Source organism: Molossus molossus, unplaced genomic scaffold (assembly GCF_014108415.1).
Source record: "Molossus molossus isolate mMolMol1 unplaced genomic scaffold, mMolMol1.p scaffold_m16_p_13, whole genome shotgun sequence".
Taxonomy (NCBI): domain Eukaryota; kingdom Metazoa; phylum Chordata; class Mammalia; order Chiroptera; family Molossidae; genus Molossus; species Molossus molossus.
Window position 1 is genome coordinate 81,138,308 of NW_023425348.1, and position 25,060 is coordinate 81,163,367.

At 49.9% G+C, this 25,060-nt stretch overlaps 1 protein-coding gene across 2 annotated transcripts in view; it reads left to right on the forward strand.

Annotated features, from left to right (window-relative positions):
- The window catches only part of PRDM11 (PR/SET domain 11), an 80,564-nt gene that overhangs the window by 33,946 nt on the left and 21,558 nt on the right, over positions 1-25,060 (forward strand). For both annotated transcript variants that reach the window (XM_036260018.1, XM_036260017.1), the window contains exons 2-5: positions 1,488-1,612; positions 1,955-2,058; positions 2,597-2,859; positions 24,433-24,500. In XM_036260018.1, coding sequence (XP_036115911.1) covers positions 1,494-1,612; positions 1,955-2,058; positions 2,597-2,859; positions 24,433-24,500 — 554 coding nt within the window. In that variant the 5' untranslated portion in view covers positions 1,488-1,493. The remainder of the gene's footprint in view (positions 1-1,487; positions 1,613-1,954; positions 2,059-2,596; positions 2,860-24,432; positions 24,501-25,060) is intronic.

The window sequence follows — 25,060 nt, forward strand, 5'->3', positions numbered from 1 at the left end:
TGGCGCAGCAGGCCGTTTTGCAGCGGAGCGGGTCGGCCGCGGAGGCCGGGAGGGCGCGCGCGTTTTGCAGACCTGCTCCACCACCCTTCGGGCCACGGGGCCCAGCCTCCCTCCCCCGCGCTATCACCCGCAGCAGACGCCCGCGCGGCGCCCCCTGGCCCGCGTGGGGGCCGGGCCCTCGGGAGGGGCTGGAATTCCTCCCAGGAGGCCCCCTCCCGCAGCCCCTCCCGGGCGCTCGCTTCCTCCCGCTCCCCGCGCGCCCCCCTCCCGGCCGCCAGCCAACTGCGTGCCCCCGGGGCCGGCAAGAAGCCACATGCCCCCGCAAGGAATGCCGGGCCTGGCGGGCGGGGGGCGGGCGTTGGGCAGGGCCGGGCCGGGCAGGCAGGGAGCGCCCCGCCGGGAAGGTTGGTGGGAGGGAGAGAGCCAGCCCGCGCCCTCCCCGGCCCCCCGCGCCGCCCCTGCGTCCGGCCCGTGCGCCGCCCGGCCTGACCGCGGCACATCACACTTTCCCCGTCCGACACGCGGACGGGACGCCCCGCGGGCTCTGGGACTGCAGCGGGGCAGCTCGGCCCCGCTCGGGCAGCCCCCGCCCCCTCCGCGCACCCCCCGTCCTCGCCGGCTCCGAGGAGGGGGCAGGCCGTCGTGTTTCCCCACACCCCTCTCTGCCGCCGCCGGCTTTGGGGCCCCGGTGGGGAGCAGGGGGCTGATTAGCCGAGGAGCAGGGGTGTGGCCAGCGGGGCCTTGAGTAGTGAGTCACACACGCTGCTCGCCCAGTCCCGGGGCCAGCGCGGTCCCAGCCTGAGCTGCGCACTGTCCTGGCCCGAAGAGTGTCCCCGGGCTTGGCATGAGGACCCTGGGGTGCCGAGGGAGGGGCTGAAGCCCGGCGCAGTGGTGGAGGAGGGCGGTAAGCGGCGACTGCGGAGACTCCTCTAGATAGAGCAGGGTGGAGCTTGGAGTCAGGGCCAGCCCACACCAGGACCCCCAGGCCCCGCCTGTACCTGCCAGGAGCCGGGGAAGCGGGCCTGGCTGCATTCCCTGGGCTAGGGGCTTCCTCGCGAGGCACTGAGGACCCCCTTCATCAGCCCACTTTCCTTGGCCCCAGCTGGACTTGATTGGATCCCTCCCCTGCTCCCCACTGCAGTTCTGTGCGGAGGCTCCTGCGGGTTCCTCATACCCTTTGCCCTTTGGTTTTGGGGTTCAGGCTGTGCTCTACAGCCCTGCTTCCTGGCCTGAGCTACCCCTGGCCCGTGACCCCATGGGGCTGGTGGCTCCAGTCGTCCCCAGGACCAGCCCGGGATAGAAATGGCATTTCCTCTTGGCCAGGCTACAGCTGTTTTTGTTGTCTGTGTTCTCAAGCGCTTCCTCTGGGGATGGCAGGGAGGGTAACCAGACTCCACGGGACCCCCGATTGCCCTCTCCACCACTCACCCCTCTTCCCCTGTCTCTTTGATCCTTTTCCTGTGCTGGTCCTGCCTTCCCGCCCCCAGAACAGAATGACTGAGAACATGAAGGAGTGCTTGGCGCAGACCAAGGCAGCTGTGGGGGACATGGTGACCGTGGTGAAGACAGAAGTCTGCTCACCTCTCCGTGACCAGGAGTATGGCCAGCCCTGGTGAGGCCCCTGTGTGGGGACAGGAGAGGGAGAAGGGGAGAATCGCTGGATTGGGTTGGTCTGGTTGGTGGGAGACCCTGCACAGAGTTCCCATTCCCTGCCCACCTTCCTTATCCTGCTCCAGGCAGCTCTCGGAACCAAAGTGGCCCAAGAAGGCCTAGGCCCAGGTCTCAGGACTCCTCCCTTTCCACTAACCACTGCACTGAACGGGCAGGCTGGCTGGGGTTCCTCCACCTGTCTCGCTCCTATGGCCTCCTGGCCAGGTCCTTGGCTTCTCTGCCTACCAGCTTCTCCCTGCCTGATGGCCTCTTTGCTCTCTTTAATGGCCCCTGCTCTGGCCAGCTCTAGGAGACCAGACCCCTCGGCCATGGAAGTGGAGCCCAAGAAACTGAAGGGGAAGCGTGACCTCATCATGCCCAAAAGTTTCCAGCAAGTGGACTTCTGGTGTAAGTGGAGCTTGGGGCTATTTCCTGGGCTACTCCTACTCTCTTTACCCCCAGTCCGAGCCCATCTTGCTTAGGGAATTTGCAGACACAGGTTCATGCCTCAGTTAATCCTCCCCGTTAGCCACTGAGGTGGCTATTATTGGTCCCATTTTCCAGGTTAGGAGACTGAGGGTTGGTGAGGATTAAGAACTCTGCCTCAGGGCCCACAGCCCACAGATAGTTGCAATTCAAACCCAGACCCATCTGACTCCAGAGCATGCTCTTTCTTCTACTTTTTCAAACTTGAAACAAAGGGAGCCACTGGTTTCCTTAGTGTTGGCAGGCATGTCCTTGAGCCCTCAGGGAAGGTACTGGGTTATTGCTACTGAAGACTCAGGGGCCCACAGCTGGCTGGCGTGGAGCCAGGGCTGGGGCTCATGCAGCGCTTTCCACTGCCCTGTGCCGTCCTCAGGGTGGGCTTCCCAGCAGCCCCTCAGCCTTCTCCATGGGGGTCCTACCTCCCACAACAACTGAGCTTCTCCTCTTTTCATCTCTCCAGTCTGCGAGTCTTGCCAGGAGTACTTTGTGGATGAATGCCCGAAACATGGTCCCCCTGTGTTTGTGTCTGACACACCGGTGCCTGTGGGCATCCCAGACCGGGCTGCCCTCACCATTCCACAGGGCATGGAGGTGGTCAAGGACGCCAATGGGGAGAATGACGTGCGGTGCATAAATGAGGTTATCCCCAAAGGCCACATCTTCGGCCCCTATGAGGGACAGATCTCCACCCAGGACAAATCAGCTGGCTTCTTCTCCTGGCTGGTGAGTGTCCCCTGGGCAGTGCCCTGGGAGAGGGTGCTGATGAACGTGGAAGGGAACCAGCAGGGGGAGCCATCTGCTGGCCCAGCCTGGCTTAAAAGCTTTTCTGCCATCATTTCTGACTGTGGATGATGAATTTCACTGTCCCCCCCTTTCACTAAAGAAGTGGCTGCAACCCTTGGTGGCTGAAGGCCATGCTGAGGAACTCATCTGGCAGTAGTCAGCGGAATCAGCGGTGGGGCGATTTCCCTGTGCATCCTCCTTGTATGTGTCTGATGGGCCATTCAGTGGCATTTGTGAAGGGTTCGCCCATGCCCTCCTCTGGAGCTGGTGACTTGGAGCTGGGGCTGTGGGGATGCAAAGCATGACATTCAGCTAAAAAGGCAGTAATGTCAAGTAATGGGCTAGTTGCTGGAGGTAAAGCCTTCAGTAAGACAGACATGGTCCCTGCCTCCAGGGAATGGGGAGAGCAGGCATTGAACAAGTCTGTGCACATGTGATCATTGCTACTGAAGGGGCATACAGGACACTCTGGGAACAGCGGGAGATGCCAGTGTTCCTAGTGTTCGGAAATTTGGGGCCTGGAGCTCAAGTTCATTATGTCAGTCAGCTTTGCTGTTTACTGTCTAATGTCTAATGTGACCTTGGATGAGTCATTTAACTTCTCTGTGCCTGTTCTGTAATAGGATAATCATAGCTGATGGTGAAGATTAAACGAGTCAATACTGTAAAGTTCTTAGCGTCGTGCTTGCTCTTAGTAAGTACTCAGCAAGTGTCAGCTATTATTATTATTGTTCGCCTACATGTGGGGTTTGGGCTAGATTTCCTTTAGCCTGAGACATGGAGAGTGAGCAGCCGTAGTAGAAGGGGGATGGACAAATGCTCTGTGGAGACAGACAGCCCAGAGAGGAGTTCCCAGAAGTCCTGCATGGCGACAGCAATGAACCTAGGAGGCAGAGTGGCTAGGAGTGGAAGGTAGGCCCAGATCCCAGGGGTCTTATAAGTCGGGGTCAGTGCATCATCCCTCCTCTGGGCCTGGGGAAGCCACTGAAGCATTTCAAGCAGAGGTGTGACTCGGAGGATTGGGATTCTAAGTGGGAAGCTGGGTGGGGATCCAGGTAAGGAAAGATGGTGGGTTAAATGTAGATGCTAGAGGTGGACACAGTAGAGAGATTTAGGAGGGAGAATCCCCAGGATATAGTGATAGATGGGATGTGGAGGTGAGGAAGAAGGGTTTTCAAAGACAAAGAGGAAGAATTATGCTAGAGAACTCTAAGAGTCGAGCTGGAACAGAGATGGGTGCATGTGGGACAGGAGAGAGAGGGAGGCACGGAGGTGGGTGGAGCGTTCACTATGCATTAAGTAAACACTTCCTGATGGTCTTCTTTGTGCCAGGTTGGCCCCGGAGTACAGTGGTGGGCCTGATCAGATGCCAGTCCTGCCCTCATAGAGTTTACTGTGTCAGAGAGGAAATGGATCAAAGAATAGGATAAATAAATAGAAAAGTATGACTCTGGCCCAGCAGACGTGATTCAGTGGATTGAGCATTGACCCATGAACTGAGAGGTCCTGGTTCGATTCCCAGTCAGGGCACATGCGTGGGTTTCAGGCTCCATCCCCAGTAGGGGACGTGCAGGAGGGAGCTGGTCCATGTTTCTCTCTCACATCGATGTTTCTATCTCTCTCTCCCTTCCTCTCTGTCTAAAAAATTAATAAAATATATTTAAAAGAAAGAAAAGTACGACTCTGAAAGGTAATGGAGAGAGTGGCTAGGAGCAAAGTGAACAACCAGAAAGCTGATGAGGCCAGAGGGCAGAGAAGCCTTCCTGATAGTTGAGCTGTGATTGAAGGAAGAAAATACCCACCAGATGGAGATTGGTGAGGGGCATCCAGATGGATGAAATAGCATGCACAAAGGCCCTGTGGCAGGAGAGAGCACATCATGTTTGAGCAACAGGAGAAGGTCAGTGTGCTGGAGTGTGGCCTACACAGGGCCCTGGAGGTGCAGACGAAGGCTTGGCCATATAGAACCCGGTGGTCCAAATTGGGACTTTTATTCTTTAGTTTAAGAACAATGGAAAATTTTACTTGTTTTGAAAGGGTGACTTCGGCCACAGCATGGAGAACTGATGGAGGGTGGGGATATTGGTCAAGAACTGATGCTCACACCCTAGTTAGAGGGCTGTGGTCATTCTCCAAGTCAACGCTGGTAGAGGCTTGGGCCAGGGTGGGAGCAGAGACACGGAGACAGTGCAGTGGTTTGTGAACTGTTTCAGAGGTGAAAGAGATTTGACTTGGAAACAGACAGATTGGCCTGAGGAAGGGGGAGGGAAGTGTTGAGAACAACCCCTGCAGTGTCCTCTCCCGGAAGGTCAGGAATGGTGCCTTTCTCTGAGAAATGGGAATTGCCAGAAGGGGCTCTGGGATGGGCGGACGATCCTGGTTTTGGACTTGTTGAGTTGGGGTAACATCAAGACATCCTAGTGGCAGTGTCAACTAGGCAGTTAGATATGTGGGTGGGGAGCTTGTAAAGGAGGTTTGGAGATGTCACTTCTTAAGTCACCTGTGCAGAGGTGGCCAGAGAGGCCAGGGTGTGGAGATCACCCTGCAGGGAGAGCAGGCTGAGCGAGAGGTGGAGAGGGCCTAGGACTAAGCTTCGAGGAACTTCAACCGTTAGTGGTTCAGATGGGGAGCTTGATCCTGCAAGGGAGACAGAGAAAGCGCAGCTTGAGAGGTAGGGAGGCCAGAATGGCCACTAGTGTCTGATTCTGCTGAGAAGCCGAGCAAGAGAAGGACTGAAAAGTGTCCATGGGATTTAGTGCCAGGGAAATCATGGGCAACTTCAGCAAGAGCTGTTACTATAAGACAATGGTCCTCAACCTGGAGACATTTTTGACCATCACAACTCAGGATGGGGAGATGCTATGGCATCTAGAAGGGAGATGCACAGAACAGCCTCCCACAACAAAAAATGATCATCGGGCATCAAATGTCAGTAGTGCTGTGCTCGAGAACCCTGCACAAGAGTGATGAGATAGAAACCTTACTAGAATGGAGATGACCAGTAGAGTCACTTCTCAGACACTCGATTAGAGATAAGTGGAGGAGAGAGAGAGGAGATAGGGAGGGTGATGGCTGGAGGAAGATATGGGTCAAAGGAGTTTGTTAATGACAGAATTAACATCCTTAAAGAACCCAATGGGAAGAATTTGAGAGTAGAGAAAAGACATGATGGATAAGCTTTCATATGACCTGAAACTGTTCAGATGGAGACATTGGATATGGAAAGGAGGTGGGTCAACATTTTTTTCTGTCACTGGAGGGATATTCTAGAGATTTGGAGCAAATGGAGGGGGGGGTAAGTATAGCCAGCCAAATATTGGCCCCCCAAGGATGCCCATGTCCTGATTCAGGAACTCGTGACTGTGTTATCTTATGTGGCAGAGGGACTTGGAAAATGTGATTGTATTATGGGTCTTGAGATGGAGAGATTGTCTCGGGTTATCCGGTGGGCCTGATGTAACTACGAGCATGTTTACAGGAGGGGGCCAGGAGAGCCAGGGTTGGGCAAAGATGGGAAGATGCTCTCCTGCTGGCCTTGAAGATGGAGGGAGGAGCCAGGAGCCAAGGAAGGCAGGCAGCCTCTAGAAGCTAGGAAGGACAAGGAAACCCCTTCTTCCTTATAGCCCTGCTGATATCTCGATTTTAGGACTTCCGACCTCCAGAACTCTACGTTAATAAATGTGTTGTTTTAAGCCACTGTGTTTGTGGTGGTTTGTCACAGCAGATACAGGAAACTAAGCCAGTGGGCTTACGTATTTTGGGGCCATCTGCTAAAATGTGCGGACAGGTAGAGAAGTAGTCTGATACTGAAAAGGGTGAGGAAGGCGAGTCCAGGTTGGGAAAACAGTTGGAGGTGCCCAGAGGCTCACTGGTGCCTGGGTCTGCAGCCGAGGGGATAGAGGGGGAAACTAACATACACGTTGATGCACTGAAGCACTGAAGCCCTGGGAAGGGTGGGCGATGGGGTCAGCGCTGTCGAGGGTGAGAAGCTTGAGGACTAGAGCCCACTTGGCTCAGGCAGTGAGGTCTCAGCACACAGTTTCGCGAAAGCCACACTGCCGTGGGCTGAGGGGTGAGTGAGTGGGAGGTGAGGAGAGGGGCCCAGCAAGGGGAGCTGGCTTATTTTACAAGTCTGGCTGATCCTTGAGCAATGACTATATGCCGGGTGCATAGCACATTCCTGCTCACAACAGTCCCACAGTTGGAGGTTGTGCTCTTCTTGTTCAGATGAGGGCACCCAGGACTGAAGAGGTTGAACGGCCATAGCTGGTCCATGGTGGGCTCTTTCTTTTTTTATCCTCACCCGAGGACATTTTTGCATTCATCTTCAGATAGAGCGGGAGGGAGAGAGGGAGGAAGAGAGAGAGAGAAACATCGGTGTGAGAGAGACACATCGACTGGTTGCCACCCACACGACCCCAACCGGGGCAGGGGACAAACTGCAACCGAGGTACATGCCCTTAGCGGGAGTCAAACCGGGGTCTCTGGTCCATGGGCCAAGGCTCTAACCGCTGAGCCAAACCGGCCAGGGCTGGACTTGGGCTCTTTCAAAGGTAGCGCCTCTCCATGGGGACATGGTCTTCGCGGGAAGACAGTGGAGGGTAGAGCAGTGAATATGGTTATGTGTCCAACGTCACAGCTGCTCCCAGGCACTAGGGGCTGGGTAGGCAGCTCTGGGGCCAACAGAAATGCATGAGATTTGCTCCGTGTTCTTCAAGAACCTGTGGTCCAGCTGTGGGGAGCAGGGGCCCAGGTGGATGAGGGGGGAGGCAGCTCATTCCCAGCCAAGTAATAGGAGGCCGTGTTGCTGGTGATTGTAGTGCTGCAGAGGGCTCTCGGGCGAGGAGAGGGGACTGGTTTGGGCAGGGCAGACTAGAGATGGGTCCTGAAGGATGGGCATACGTTCAACAGAGGAGGCTGTTGGCGTCAGCCTGCAGGAAAATCTCCGGGGAGAAAATCTGGGGCCGTGCCCAGGGAAGGGCTGCTAGGATCCTCTCCCCTGCCCCGGCCCCCCAGAGTCCGAATCTGCACTTGGGGACAGCCCAGCCAAACATGCTGAGGTCTGTAAAGAGGCAGCTTCCCCAGATGCATGGCCTGGTGTGGATCCAGAATCTGGAGAAAGGGGAGACCTGGAAGGCCTGGGGTTTGCAGCCTGGTCACAGAGCTGCTCGGCCGCTCAGGAGTGGGCCCGTGGTGCACCCTGCGGCTCCTTCCTGGGTCTGTGAGCTGTGTAGTGTGTGGGTAAGTGAGGGGAGGGAGTGGCTGGAGGTGGCATATGGAGGCTTTGACCTTCGTGATCCAGAGAAGTGAGAGGCCTAAAGGCCTAGAGAGAACAGATGTGCAAAGGCTGAAGAAAGCAGGGCCTGAGTGTGTGTGTGTCTCAGACGATGGATTGGATCAGGATCCGGAAGCCCCACATTCTAAATAAGCTGCATTCTATATGTCAGATACTGTTCCAAAGCCATACTTGATGTCCTTTCCTGACCTTCGGCCGGCCTTCAAACACTCTGGCCCCCATCCAACACCACACACTTCCTTCCACGACTCTTCCGCATGTGCGCTCCACTCCGGTAGAAATGACGGCGGCGCTAATGGTAGTATAGCTGTTAATGTTTATCGAGCACTTGCTCCGTGTCTGGGTCTGTGCTCAGCACCTTAGAGCAAGATCTCATTTGATCCTAGTGATGCCCCTATGAAGCAGGTATCACTCTACCCATTGCACAGCTGAGAAAACTGAGGTCTGGAGAGGGTGAGTCATTCTTCACAAAGCTAAACAGCTCGTGAGTCTCACTGAGCAGGGGAAGTGTGACTCCAGAACGCACATTCTCATTCTGCCTCCTGGTCCTCTTCACCTCCCTCCCTCTTGTCACCTGTCCTACCTCCTTGGCCAACTCTGTTCTAGTCGTCTCTCCCTTGCAGCACATGCCCTCTCTGTCTCCGCTCGACCGGAGGGAGAGCTGGTCCCAGTGGGTGCAACTGGTGTAGGGGTGCAGCCTGGGTTCAGGTGGACCAAAATGCCGTTTCCGCTTTGCACCGCTCCTTCAGAGCCTGGCCTCCTTGGAAGGAGTTTTGTACTCACTTCTGGCTACTTAGAAGAGAAATGCCCGCCCCCCCTTACCTGCTTTCTCAGCTCCTTGGGAATTATAAACTCCATAGATCACTGCCCAGGTTGCTAAGCCGCCCTCAGACGTGCAGGCCAGAGACGACGCTCAGGCACGAGGCGCTTGCGGAGGCTGCGCAGCCACGTGGGCTGGTGACGAGGCAGGACGAGGAGGCCAGGCACGGTTTCTTTTTTTTTTAATCCTCACCCGAGGATATTTTTTCCATTTTTGGTACAGATAGAATGGGAGGGAGAGAGAGGAAGGGAGAGAGAGTGAGAAACATCGACGTGAAGGGACACATCGAGTGGCTGCCACCCGCACGACCAACCAGGGCCGGGGACAAACTGCAACCAAGGTACGTGCCCTTAGCGGGAACCGAACCCGGGTCTCTCCAGACCGCAGGCCGACGCTCTAACCGCTGAGCCAAACCGGCCAGGGCCCAGGCACGGTTTCTACTTCAGTTTCTCACTTGGACCTAGTCTTGTTCCAGAAGGGATTTAGGGCAGCCTAGCAGGATATATAAAATATAACATGATAGCATATTAAAACTGGGAGAGAGAAGGAAGAAAAACAAGGGTGGAGGCCCTAAACGGAGCCAGGAATGAGGCTAATAATGTATACCGTAATGACCTGTATATGTGCTTCTGGTACGTGGGTTCCACATATGGCAGCCGCCGGGAAAGGCGAGCCTGGCAGCCTCCAGTGTGTTCTGTCCCTACCTGAGAATCCCAGGGCTCCAGAGGAGGGCAGCCCTTCTGGGTACTGGACAGGAGACGTCCCAGGGGTCCTTATACGGAGGACACTGGGTGGTGGGTTTGCTCCTCTGCTGTCGGTCAGCCTGTCTGCTCACCAGACTCCTGCTGTCCCGGGGGAACGCAGCCGTGAAATGGTGGTGCAGTGTTTTCCAGTTCAGCTTCTGTCGTAAAATGGGGATTTATTTTAACACTTGAAATTGGATGTGCAAAAGTTCATGGCAGGCCCTCCAGAACATCGTGTGCAAACCTCTAAGTAGCTGGGCTCGACAATGCGGGCAGACATTCGCCATGCCACAGGATGTCCATGCCAACGGGCAGGTTCGGGCAGGTGTGGGGGAGCTCAGAGAAGGGGAGAAGAAGGGCTTGTCCAGGAAGAAGAGAAGGGACATTTGAGACAGGTTGGGCATGTATGTGTTCACCGGCGTGAGCAAGTGCTTTTCATGCTCGTTGGTTAATTTCTGTGAACTCGTTATTTTGAAATTTTCCAACCCTGTAGAAGAGTTATACCAGTACAATGAGTACCCACCCACACGCCCTGTATCTAGATGAATCTATTGCTGACATTTTATAACAATTGCTTTATCTCTCTCTCTATGTATATACACACCTACAGTCATATGCACACACACGTTTGTTTGTTTGTTTTCTTTTCTTCTGAACTGTTTGAGATACATCAGGCTTTATGGGCTATACGGTTTCTGTCACCACTATCAGCTCTACCGTTACAGGGCGAACGCAGCCATAGGCAGTACATGAACTTTATTTATGAACGCAAAAATTTGAATTTTATATAAATTTGAAAATCATATCAATGAAAGTATATGAAGAAAATTTTTGCCCTGGCCGGTTTTGCTCAGTGGTTAGAGCGTCGGCCCGTGGACCAGAGAGTCCTGGATTTGGTTCCTGCTAAGGGCATGTACCTCGGTTGCAGTTTGTCCCCGGCCCAGGTTGGGGTCGTGTGAGTGGCAGCCTCTCGATGTGTCTCTCTCATGTCAATGTTTCGCTCTCTCTCTTCCCCCTACTCTATCTGAAGATAAATGCAGAAAAATGTCCTGGGGTGAGGATAAAAAAAAATTTTTTTTTTTATTTATTAAAAAAATACAAAAACACATGCTTAGCTCACAGGCTGTACAAAAACAGTTGGGGGCTGGACTTGACCTGCAGGCGGTGATTCTCCACCCCTGTCCCATAGAGCCGCAGTGTGATGATTACACTCGGGAAATTTAACTGTGGGTACAGTATTGTGTCAACTACAATTCACATTCATATTTTCCCAGTTGCCCCGAGTCATGTCCTTTTATAGTTCTCTCCCTCTCCCCCCAGGACGACTCAAGCATCACACTGCATTTGGTTGTCATGTCTCATTAGCCTCCTTTATTCTAGAACAGACCCCCGCATTGTTTTTTCTCTTTCATGATGATGCTTTGGAAGAGTTTAGGCCAGTTGTTTGCAGAATGTTCCACAGTTCAGATTGTCTGATTGTTTCTTCATGATCGATTCAAATTATAGATTTTTGGTGCAGTCGACATGTCTTTTGCACTATAGACGTCATTTTGCTTGTCTTTCACCAAATGGTTTTTTTAGCAATGATTGACGATTTTTGCCCATATCAATTATTATGGTTTAAAATGATTTTCAACCATTCCTTCTACATTTATTACTTGACGTTATTTCATTAAAAAGAAAAAAAAGTGCTTAGTCTTGGCCGATGTAGCTCAGTTGGTTGGAGTATCGTCCTGTAAATTGGAAGGTCACGGGTTTTATTCCCAGTTGGGGCAGACGCCTAGGATGGGGTTCGATCCCCAGTTGGGGCCCGTAAGGGAAGGAGGCAACCAATCGACATTTCGCTGTTACGCCAGCGTTTCTCTCTCTCTCTCTCTTTCTCCTCCTCTCTCTAAAAATCAATGATTAAAAACAACTTTTTTTAAAGTGCTCAAATTCTCCTCTACCCTACCCCCCATTTAAAAATTATTTTTGGTATCAGTATGGACTCATGAATTATTTTTTTCTTCAATGTGTTCTAGTCAATTACTGTCACTGTTCTTTTTGATGTTTAAATTGCTCTAGAACTGACCATTGGGAGCTTGTTCACACTGACTTCTTGTTTTTTATATTAGCACTTCCATACTTTGTGGTGCAAAAAGGTGTTCTGGCCATCTGTCTTAGGAGCTCAGGTTCATTTTGGTGGAAAAGGAACTAAACCAGCGTATCCAGGCGATAGGTGTGCACATTGTTGCTTCTAGGCCTGAACTAGATTTTGAGGGATGAATTGAAATGAGTGGCCTACAGAGTCAGGAATTGAGGGAACCTGAATCACAAGCAGTGGGCACAGCATGTACAAAGGCCCAGGGGCACAGGTATAATATTGAGGTTGGGGATAGTAACGGGGTATAGCAGAAGTAGAGTGTGCTTAGAGGAAAAGTGAAAGAAGTTGCTAGAAAAAAGTCACTTTCTCCTGTTCTAACATGTTATGGATCTTAAGATACTCTTGATTCAATATCAGTTCTTTCCAGGAATCAAAATATTTACCTCGACCCCAAGATTCCTCTTAACACAAGAAACGTTTAATGAGCTCAGCTTATAACTATTTTATAAATGCTGGTAGTTTGGTATTTGGATCACAAACAAATTCCCCCCAAAATAAAAGCTGCTAGTGAACCACTTCTGGCTGTAATTCTCAAAATCTTTCTGTTGGAACCAAAGTAAAGCATGAGAAATGGTTCTGAACTGCCCGGTAGTTCGGTACGAACCGGCTCCTAGCTCGCCCTCCTCACTCCCGCCTCCCCGAGCACTCCGCAGCCCTGCCGTTGCTCACCTGTGCTGTGTTCGGGTGACTTCCGACGTTCATGGGGTCTCATCGTTGCATTAATTTCACTCTAATGTTACTTCAAAAGGTATAAACATAAAGCTAGATGAAACAACACTTCTTACGGCTTTTAAACAACTGTAAAACCAAGACAGATTTACAAATATAAAACGAACGAGAACTACACAAACCAACAAAATTCAAACGGACAAATTCAACATGTTGGGTGATGTTTTCCTGAAGCTAAGTTGCTGTTTACAAGTTGAATACAGTAGTGACGATGGAGACATGTTCTTTGGCCGTTGGCATGCCGGTACTCCTATGTGCCAGGCGATACCTTTATTTTCTTCGTTTGTCTCTATTTGAAACACTGGGGATTTATTTGGTAGTGCAACTACTATAATGTTGCTTGGTCTTTTCTGTGCCCAAATGTATCATGTACATATTAAGTTGGCATCTGTCCTTTCTTCATAGGCTAACGTTAAGCAGTAGTAACTGGTGTAGTACAGTCAACTGTTACTGTGTAACAAGCTACCTCCAGATTCAGTGGCATAGAACAGGGGTCCACCAGCTTTTTGTGTAAAGGGGCAGGTAGTAAACATTTTAGGCTTTGTGAACCATGCAGTGTATTGTCACAACTACACGATTCTGCCATGGTAGTGTGAGAGCAGCCATCGGTGTGGCGGGTTCTAGTAAAACTTTATTGATGGATACTAAAATTGCAATTCCAAATACCTTTTCACACAATAAAATAGTCTTCTTTTGATTTCTTTTCCTTTTTCGTTTTCTTTTATTGACTTTCAGAGAGAGAGAAAGGAGAAGGAGAGAGAGATAGAAACATTGATGAGAGAGAACATCGACTGGCCACCTCCTGCATGCCCTCACCAGGGACTGGGCCCACAACCTGGGCATGTGTCCTGACCGGGACTCTAACTGGCGACCTCTTGGTGCATGGGTGGATGCTCAACCACTGGCTGGGCTTTTGATTTATTTTTAGCCATTTGGAAATGTACGAACTATTTTTAGCTGGTGGGCCATACAAAAACAGGTGGTGGGATGGATTTAGCCTGCAGGCCATGGTTTGCTGACCCCAGTGTAGAACAACAATCAGTTGTCCTTGCCCGTGTATGTGCTGGTTGACTGGTTCGGCTGAGTTAGCTGCATGGGGCTGGGCTGCCCTGCCTCCCGCTCAGTCCCGGGAGCGAGGCCCCTCCCCGCGAGCCAGGTGTGCTCCACTGTGCTCGTCCTGGACCCAGACGGAAGGGCACAGCGGCTCCCTGGAAAAACACTTCTCCTGGCGAAGGCAGAGCTCCCAGAGGGCAAGCCCGTCTTCACAAGCACATTTTAAGCCTTTGCTTGTGTCATGTGTGTTAATGTCCCACTGGCCAAACAAATCATCTGGCTGAATCCAAGGTCAAGGAGCAAAGACGTACTACAGGCCACCTGTAAGATGGAGTCTACTGCAGAGTCATCCGGCCAAGGGTGATTGGGAGGGACGAGAACGGGGCCAAGAATTCAGTCCGTCACAGGTGCCAAGTCGGTCACAGCACAGTACTTTTGTGTGGCTGGGAATCTTGTTTGTTCCAAATGCTGATTTTTTTAAATGAAAACATTGAATTAAAAGTTCTTAGAATTTTCAGATCTTGAGACTATATCCAAAGAACCTAAGTTGAGAAACACTAATTTCTAATAAACTTTCTTGCTTTAATAATAGGGGATTTGGGGTTTCCTGGAGTTTGACAATTCCCCCAGAAGAGGTCTTGTGTGATCTATACCCCCGGAGCCTAATTCAGCACCCCTAAACCCCAGTGGGTCCTCAGCTAATGCTCAGTAGGGTTGTTACACAATGACAACAACAACATGACAATAACAACAATAGCTGCCATTTATTGGGCACTAAAAGATTTGTGTGTTGCATCCTCACAACCGTACTATGAGTTAGATATTATTATCCCCCTTTTACAGATTGGGAAACTAGGGCTTAAAGGACCAGGTTACTTGCCCAGGGGTGCCCAGCTAATCGTGAGCCAGGACTTCAAACGAAAGCTCAAGCTCCTAATATCCAGCCCCAGATATGAATATCTCAGTGAACTTGATCTTCTCCACTTACGTGGGAACCCCCTTTCTCTAGAGAATACTTCTCAAGCTGATAGTATAAGATTGTCTCCTTTTCTTATCTGATTGCTGCTGATGAATATTAGGCAGAATTTATTTTATTTTATTTTATTTATCCATTTTTTGGTACGTGCCCCTAGCGGGAACCGAACCCGGGACTCTCTGGTCCACAGGCCGATGCTCCAACCACTGAGCCAAACCAGCCAGGGCAGAATTTTTTATTAACAGACTTATATCGAGCTGTAGGTCACAGACCATGCGGTTCACCTATATAAAGTGTCTAATTCGATGGTCTTTAGGATATTCACAGATATGTGCAACTATTAGCACTACGCTTAGAACATTTTCATCACCTCAAAAGAAAAGCTGTCTTTCAGGTGCCACCTCACCTCTTCTCTCCACTCCTGCCCAGCCCTAGGTAACCACTAATCTTCTTTCTGTCCTTACAGATTTCTCTGTGCTGGACATTTCATATGAGTGAGATCATACAGTGTGTCGTCTTTCTGACTTGTTTCTGTCACTTAGTTTAATGTTTTCAAGGTTCATCCATGTTGTAGCATGTGTCATTTTTTATGACCAAATAATATTCCATTGCATAGATATACCACATTTTGTTTATTCTTTCATCCACTGATAGACAGTTGGGTTGTTTTCACCTTTTAGTTATAATGAACAATGTTGCCATCAACACTTGTGCACAAGCTTCTTTGTGGGCATGTGTTTTCATTTTTCTCGGGTATATACGTAGGAGTGGAATTGCTGGGTCACATGGTAACTCTGTGTTTTAGCATATGAGAAACTGCCAGACTGTTTTCCAGAGTAGTTGGACCCTTATTATTCCCAACAGTACTATATGAGGGCTCTGATTTCTCCACATCCTTGCTGACATTTGTGGTTATCTGACTTTTGATTCTAGCCATCCTCGTGGGTGTGAAGTGGCTTTGTAGAGCTTTGGTTTTTCCCTCCGCTTTTTTTCTATCTTTTGGTCATTTCACTAAGGGAGAGAAACGAAGAGCCGCCCTTACTGGATGTGCAGGTCACGTACTGAACAACTCCGTGGCGTCCACCTCACATCTGCCCTCGTAACCGCTTCCCTTGGCCGTGTTAATCTGGGAGACCCTTCCGATCTGTAGCATCATATTGAAAGTTTATTTCTATCGAAGTTCTCCCCAGCCACAGGCCCATTTGCATTTTTGCTGCCTCCCAGATGGGCAGGATCTCCTGGCCCTCTCCCCTACTCTAGCCCCAGGACGCTTCATGTAAAGGCACGACTAAGACACAGGGTTGGTTCTTGCCCAGCGCCCATTTCACTGGCTCCACTGGCAGCCAGGTTCATTAGGAAGAGTGAAGTCAGGTGTGTTCAGTGTAGGGGGTGGTTGATCCTGAGGCTGGTTCATAGGCTGGGTGCCTTTTACACGCACAGCCGGGGACTTGGGAAGGGAAGAGCTGTCCGAGCTGGTCACTGGGCTCTGGATTCAGACATTCCCACCACTTTTGGGAAGTGCGTCTTTGAGCACGTCACCTGTTCTCTCCGAGCTCTGGTTTTCACATCCGTAAAATGGGCTTGTACAGTCTAACACCAGAGAGAGGTATGTTACTGCTGTGGCACGCCTGGGCAGCAGCAGGTGCTGAGCAGGTCACAGCCAGCTTCATCAACTCCAGCTAGCTTCACGTGGGTTTCAGGAGAGGCCGGGGGTTGTGGGTGAAATGACGGAAGGTGAAACCTGCATGTGGAACTTGTGATTGCAGTAAACATGCCTCATGTACCAGGTCTCCGGGCTTTGTTGAAATTTGATAAAGGCTTGTTTTAGAGCCCTGGCCGATTTGGCTCAGCGGTTAGAGCGTCGGCCCGTGGACCGGAGAGTCCCGGGTTCGGTTCCCACTAGGGCCACCTACCTCGGTTGCAGTTTGTCCCCGGCCTCAGTAGGGGTTGTGCTGGTGGCAACCACTCGATGTGTCTCTCTCACGTCGATGTTTCCTTCTCCCTCTTCCCCCCTCTCTCCTTCCCACTCTGTCTGAAGATAAATGCAAAAATGTCCTCGAGTGAGGATAAAAAAATAAAAATAAAAAGATTGTTTTAGAATGATAAAAGAAAGTACTAATTCCATTATTCGTTAAATGGGGAGGGGAAGAGTCAGATCATGGTTTTTGAGTCATCTAGGACGTTATACATATATCAATATTCAAAAAATGCTGTACACATTTTAAGGGACCCCCGTCCCTTGCCTAAGCCCGCCCATGGACACCAGATTAAGTACTCAGACCGGAATCATCTCAGAGGCCCCCTTCCAGCTTAAGTGTTCTTCATTCTGTTTCTGGGGGTAGCAGTCGCCAGAATTCAAGTTCAAATTCAGGCCAGCCTCCGTATCTCTCTGCTTTTCTGTTTGCGGGGCTGGGAAGTAGCTGGAGAACAGAGGTGATGCTGCTGCCTCCTGGGGTTCTGGGAGAAGCATCTCAGATGTGATGTGCAAAAGCACTTTGTCAACCATGAATGGCTTCACAAATCCTTTTTGTAAGCGCTCTGCTCTGAGACGAGGTGTGGGGCTAACGATCGGTATGTTTTATGGATTCGGTGCATTCCTGGAAAGTTGCAAGCAAATCGGGTTTTTGAAAATTCAGTCTCCGCAGCATCCGGTTAAGTCATCATTTAGGGACGCCAGCGGCGAATCCTCAGCTGTGGCAGACATTCTGTCGCTAGGCAGAATCTTCTTTCCTATTAAATGCATGTTCACATAGCAAATTTGCTTGAATCAGAGGAAGAGATGGGAGTTCGTAGAGGATTCCAGGACATTTCTGGTTGGTTCTGACAAAGTCACTTGGGGGCTTGTGGGTAGAGCCCCTCATTCTGCAGAGCACTTAAGAGCATGGGCTATGCTGGCAGAGACCCGAGGTCGAGCTCCAGCTTCCCCCTGCATTTCCACTGTGGTCTCAGGCAAGTTACCTAACAACTCTGAACCTCAGTTTTCTAATCTGTAAAATGGAGATGATAATAGTAGCTACTTCATAAAATTCACGGACATAGTACTTGGCACTGTGAAATTGCTCCATGAATGACAGCTGTTGGTGTTGTATTGATGCCTTTATTAGTTATTACCATGGTCAGAAATAGCATTCTGGTCCACATGGACTATGTTTGATTCAGGCGGCCGAAACTCATGCTTTCGTAATATTTTCATCCAGCGACTGCTTACATTCTCCTGGTAACAAGAAGCTCACCACCTCGCAACGTCTGCATCTTCTACGTGCAAGCCGGTCCTGGTCTGCTGCCTCAGTGTGGCAGTCCTTCCTACATTTGATGATGGCTCTGCTTTCTCTGGCCTCTTCTTCTCTAGGCAAAGGGACCCCATTACGATGCTGATCCTCCTTCTCTGATCAGGTCCAAGTTATTAAAGTCCTCACACCATAGTGCTCGGAGCCTGGGCTGGTTCCAGAAATCCCGAGCTCAGAGGATCCAAGTTGTTGATCTCTAGGGATAATACAAGGGAGGACTCTGGGAATTCAGGCTTCTGGGAGCTTGGTCCCAAGCATCTGGCTCTGGATGGCCAGGACCATCTCAGTCCCAGGACTGGAGGCCCATATCGCGATCTCTACTTAGGGTCGCCTGGGGTCATCGCTGACACGTGACATGGTCTACATGCCCTGTGTGGTCCTGCCAGTCGCTGCTCCCTTTGCCTAGAACACCCTTGCCCCCCTCCTCTTCAAGACCTCAGTGTAGATTCCATCCCCCAAGAAGGTCCTCGACTGACTCCCAGGCACAGGGCTCCAGCTCTGAGTTTCCGTATCCCACAGAGTTCCCCACCACAGGACTGACCATGGGAGGGCGCTGTGGCCTCTTGGTATCCCCCTGGACTGTGCGTTTTGTGAGCGCAAAGACATCCTCTGCCATTTTATCCCCAGAGCCTGCAGCTGCTCCCTCAGTGATGCGTGTTGAATGAATGAATGAACGCTTCATCTGAGAAAGTCCTGCGTGGTGGGAAAGATAAGCCAAGAAACAGCCCTCAGTGAATCTCAGGATCTGACCCCAGCAACTGAGGTCTTAGGCAGCTCCCATGTCCCGTACAGCTCCCACCCAGGCCCCTCTGCCCAGTTGAAGCTGCAAAAAAAGCTGATTACAACAACCCAGTGTTGACCCACAGACCTCCCCTCGCTCAGAATTAATCATAACTAACATCTGGTCCCTTTGTTAATATTCACCATCATGACCACAGTGCTAATAGTAGTCATGTGCTGAGTGCGGTCCACATCAGTCATTCCTGCGGGGCTGTGAGGTTGGTTTTCGCCCCATTTTATAGGTGAGGAAATGGAGGCATGGCCGGTAAAGTCAGCTGCCCAAGGCCACTCAGCTGTCAGTGATGAGGCTGAGATTCTGGGGGTTCGTTCCCCTGGCTCCAGGCTCTTCTCACCCACAAGGTGCTCCTGCTGTTGGCATCCAGTTCTACAGAGGCCTCTTTTGCCCCCAGGGGGCAGAAGAGTGATCAGAAAGTGATAATGTAGGATGATTAGGATTATGATAAAGGACAGGGTTCTAGGAGATTCTAGGGGAGGGTCCTTAAAGACTGGGGCATCGTCTGGGGAGACTGCTGGGGGAGGGGAAGCTTTCCTCTTGTCTGAGAGTTTTAAACCACAAGGCAGTGTGGTCGCATAAATAGACAAAGCAAAAGCCTCATCCCCCTCCCCTCTTTCCGCCCCTCCAGAGGTAATAAGAGTTGAACGTTTGAAATGCATCTCCCAGCCTTTCTGTGCACATATCAACATTGGCACGGTGGGGTGCTGATGAATGCTTATCAACCTGCTGGTGGGGGGCAGTGAGATTATATGTCCCGATTTCCTGCGCGGAAAAACGCCCCTCGTGGCTGGTTTCATGCTCCCAACATAAAGGCACTGAATGAGCAGTTGGGAAGAGATCGACAGTAGCAACTATTGCGTAGGATTTCTACTGTACAGGTGCAGTCGATGCCAGTTCCTTTAAGAACATAGATGAGAGTAAAATGATTAGGAAGTGGTAACCTTGGAGTATTTATTACCTTTTTAAAAATATACCTTATTGAATTGTAATCTTATATCACTTAATTTTTAATAATGGCTGGGTTTAACATCTGGTTCATGAAATTCCGGAACATGTTGCAGTCTCTCATTAGCCAGGAGAAGCCAGCTACAGCACGCCACTCATTTCATTCTGACTAAAATGGTAGAATTCTCTACATTGTTTTCTTTTCTTTTTTTTTTTTTTATCCTCACCCGAGGATAATTTTCCATTTTTTGTACAGATAGAGTGGGAGGAGAGAGAGGAAGGGAGAGAGAGAAACATCGATGTGAAGGGACACATCGAGTGGTTGCCACCCGCACGACCAACCAGGGCCGGGGACAAACTGCAACCGAGGTACGTGCCCGTAGCGGGAACCGAACCCGGGTCTCTCCAGACCGCAGGCCAACGCTCTAACCGCTGAGCCAAACTGGCCAGGGCTACATTGTCTTATTTAACTTGCTTTTTACAGAACAGATTCTTTAGCCAACCATTCACTCATTCAGCCAACATTCCGCCATGTGCCATGTGCTGTGTTCGGGACGGTGGCTAGGCTGCCTCATGAACAGGGTCACCGTGTGCTCTGCCTTCACTAGCTTACGGTGCAGTGAGGGAGACAGTTCGTTACCAAATTGATAAGTAGATAAACACCATCAATAACAAAAATGCACCTCGGAAGTAGGTCTTCAGAAAGATATAATAGGATGATGTCATAGAGCAAACGCTGAGTGAGGGCAGGTTAGGAGGAGCTGTTTTTGAGGAGAGGACAGCAGTTGAGACCCAAAAGATAAGAAGGAACCAGCCATGCAAATTTTAGTGGGAAGAGGGGGCAAAACGGTATGTTCACTTGGATGCCATTTCTATGAACTTCGCAAACACACAGAAGAGTTCTGTACATTGTTCTTAGAACAGTCCTTATAGACCCAGAGTGGGGAGGCTCCCTACCAGCTTCGAGGCGGCGGTGACCCTTGGAGGGAGGGAGAGAAGGCGAAGGAGTTGGAGACAGCGACGGTCTTCAGCTCCATCTTGGTGTTTTCTTAAAGCAGGAGCGAGGGGTCTGGGACAGATTTGGCTGGTGGTCATTTTTGTTGGCTCTAGCTCATGGTTACCAGGCTGTTATCTGCCGTATTGATTATGATTTCTGAATGCTTGAAATATTTCGTAATTATTACTTTTTTAAGAATGGGGGAAAAGAGGTCATAGGCAGCGGCCTGACCAGTGTGAAGGTTCACTGTCAGTTCGTCGTGGCTGCAGAAAGGTGAAGGGAGAGAAAGGCTCCGAGAAGCTGGGGAGGTAGCCAGGGGCCAGGGCAGCTGGGTCTTGAAGGCTGTGCCCTAAGTGCCAGCATTATAAGTGCAGTGGATGCCACATTGAGCTGGGGAGTGACATGATCCGATTTACACTGACGAGAGATTCCTCTGGCTGCTTTGAGGAGAATTGGTGGAGAGTTAGGAACGGCACCAGGGAGGTTGGTTAGGATCTCTTGTCGTTGTCTAGATGGGAGCTGGTGGTGGCTTAGACCAGGGTGGGGACAGGAAGCACTGGAGAGGAACATTTTTGAAATCTGATTTGAAGGACTTGCTGAGGGATTAGCTATGGGGGGGTGGGTTGTTGAGAGAGGGAGGGATGAAGGGTGACTTTCTTTTTATAAAAAACACTTTTAATGCGATATATTTCACAGGCCATGTAGTTCACCCGTTTAAAGTGCATTAGTCAGTGGTTTGGGGTAGGGATAACTTTCTTTTTCAAACCTGAGTGGGTGGCGGTTTCTAATACTGTGATGGGGAAAATGAGAGCGGCACAGGGTTACAGGCGAGGCCCGAGTGAAGTTTGAGATGCCCAGGAGACATCCAAGGGGTGGTGCCATATGGGAAATTAGATATTCACATCTGGAGGTTGAAATAAAAACTTGTGAGTAATGAACAAATCAAGAGTCTCAGAATGGATGTGAATATCCAGAGAAAGAATTTAGGTAAAGATGTATGTGTGAGGGGCAAGGTGGCCTGCAGTCCAGGTAGATCGAGAAGTCATGCTTTGAGCCCCAGCCCATCCTGTCAACAAACATACTGTAGTGAGAGACCCACCCCCAAAAGACGATTACGAAGAGAGGAAGGAAGGAAGGAAGGAAGGAAGGAAGGAAGGAAGGAAGGAAGGAAGGAAGGAAGGAAGGAAGGAAGGAAGGAAGGAAGGAAAAGAGAGAGAGAAAGAAACACAAAGTGATCACAGAGCTAAAAACAGGCCTGTAGGGCTCCAGTTTAGAGCAGGCAGAGGTAGTCATGAATTTTAGCTTCTGTAGGGCAGTGTGAAATAGAAGTGCCCTGTGCGAGGTGGAGAGTGGAGCCAGCCGGATTGACTGCCTAAAATAAGAAAGAGAAGGAGAGAGAGAGAGAGAGAAACAGGTGTGCAGACTCCTGCTCAAAATGAGCCTCCAGACCAAATCTCCAAAGCTAATGAAGAAAATTAATGTAAAAAAGCCTCCAAAAATCAATGACAAATGAATTTACTCTGATTACCATAAAAATAGTGGAGTGTTCTAGAAATTAATTTTAAGTAACTGTTTAAGATCTCTATCAGGAGTAGATTTGACTGTGAGTAACTGACATTCAAAATAACAGCAGTTCAAGCAAAAGAGGAGTTGTTTTCTTTTATGACTATTCTAGACCTCATGAGGGGGCTCTGCGCCACTGAGTCCTCAGGGAACCAAGCCAGACCCAGCTCATCACTATCTCAGCTTGGATTATCCTCAGAGTCAAGTTGGTAGCTAGGGCTCCAGCTATCACATCTAGGCAGCAGTATGGTAGAAGGGCATGTATCAGTTGTCTTTTGAAGAAGTTTTCAGGGAGCTGACACATGACGCCTTCATTGACATCCTATTGGGCAGAACTTAGCTAGAGGAGAAACCAAAATATGTATTCTGTTATAGTAGGTAGCCAGGCGCCCAGTTGTAATTTTGGGGTTTCATTACAACAGATATAGGGGATAATAAATAATGAGGGATAATCAGCAGTACAGCCTTAGGATCCTCAAAGAAATAAAGAAAGGAGAACATCCATTAAACAGAAAATACAGTGAGTTTTTGTTTGTTCATTTGAATGTAAAACCATTGCTCTTAGACTGACATCATTAAGAGAATGAGTAAACATGCCACAGACTAGGAGAAAATATTTGTAAATCATATATCTGATTAAGGACTTGATTCCAAAATATATATTTTAGAGAGACAGAGGGAGAGGGATGGAGGGAGGGAGGAAGGGAGGAAGAAAGAGAGAGAGAGAAACATCAATTTGTTGTTCCACTTATCTATGCATTCATTAGTTGATTCTTGTATGTGCTCTGACTGAGGATCAAACCTTGGCATATTGGGACGATGCTCTAACCAACTGAGCTACTTGGCCAGGGCCCAAAATATATTTTTTAAAACTTGCAAAACTCAACATAAGGAAAAAACCCCACAGTTTTAAAAATGGGCAAAAGGTTTGAACAGATACTTCACCAAAAAAGATATGCAGCTGACAAATAAGAGGTTACAGGGGGCACAAGAAAACGCTTGGGGATGATGGATATGTTTATTTTTTTGCTTGTGATAATGGATATAAACATTTGTCAGAACTTAGCAAATAGTACATTATATGTCACGTTCACTTCAGTAAAGCTGTTAGAAAAGGAAAAAGAAGGAACATGACATGAAACAAAAAGGCAGAATAAGAAATGATAGATGTGAAAAAGAGCCAATTAAAAATTCTGGGAAAGAAAAATATTCATTGCATTGAAAGTACTCATTAAAAAGGGAAGAAAAGGAAGGAAGAACCTCTATAGATGGACAAACTCTGGACTGGATACAGTTAAAGAGAGAATTAGTGAATTGGAAGAGAGTTCTGAGAAATTTTCCCAGAGCACTGTCCAGAGAGAGAAAAATATGAAAGGGTAGTTAAAAGATATGGAGAGTAGATCAAGCTACTCCGAAATATGTTTAATAGAAATTCTTGAAGACTAGACTGGAGAAAGTGACTGAGAAGCATACTCAGAAGCGTAACAGCTGAGAATTTTTCAGAATTAAAAAAGAGAGGTAAGTTGTCATCAAATAATGTGCTCATCAAGTAGTGCAGAAAATTTTAAGAGGCAAATCTCCCCTTCAAAACTACATAATGAAAGTATAGAAAATCACGAATGAAGAGAAAGTCTTGACATTTACTACAGGCAGACTATCCAGCAAAGAACAACGTTAGGCTAATAGTGGGTTGCCGAAGAGCCTGCGGCAGCCTTTTCGACAATCTTCAAAAGCGCTGAAAGAGAATCAAACTTAATCTACCTAAAATTCCATTCCCAGCTGGACTCTGGTTCAAGAGCAATGATGAAATAATGACAGTTTTACAGAAGATAAAGGTGCTCAACCCAAACCCTGAGGCTCTTGAACATTCAGAGATTTGGGAGAAGAGGAGCCTTCTCAAAGCACATAGGTCTAGTCATCCAGTGCCAGCCTCTGTCTCCCACAGAAATGCGGGGGACAGAGAGAGAGAGAGATGGATGGCTGTATTTTACTGTTGCTGGCCCAAGCTCTGGTTTCAGCCCTGCAGCAGGGTGGCAGGAGGGCAAAAGGAAGTTTCTGTGTGGTAGCAGATGGGGCCAGGCCCTCGGCCCTGGTTTGGGGAGAAGCCCAAGAATATGAGCGCCCTCCCAGAATGGCCCATTCTAGACTCTCTCTCTGTCTTCCAGATTGTAGACAAGAACAACCGCTACAAGTCCATAGATGGGTCAGACGAGACTAAAGCCAACTGGATGAGGTGAGTCCCACTGTCTGCTGATTTCCTGGGAGGCTTGCCTGAACTCTGGAAAGAGGCCAAGGGAGCATGCTGGGCCTGTGGGGTCTCCAGTGGCGGAGGCCCCTGAACACCCGAGACTGCTGGTCACAGAGTTTGGGATGTGTCTAGCTCTAGGTGACCCTCTAACTCCCACAGCCTTCCATCAGGGGGCTCTGGAGGAGACAGATCTGTAGGTTACAGGAACCCCTAGAGACTGTGTACGTACTTCTCAGTGTGACGAGTCCCACAGGGCAGCATTCCCACAGGGGCAGGGGCTGTCCCTCCCCCTGGGCTGTGACGCCCCGGGGCAGACACTGCTGGCGTGGTGCAGGATGCCCCAGGGCAGCCGCAGCAGCTGTTTAAATGGCCCCCGAGGAGAAGGACGTTTTCAGCACCATCTAGCTCAGTTTTCGATGGTGCTTGCAGCCCAGGCATGAGTACTTCCAAGAGTGGTTGTGCTGTGGTCCAGTGTTTGGGACAGAAGTTTGTGCCAGAAGGATTCTTCGTGGCCAGCCAGGGAGAGCGGGAGACTGACCAGGGCC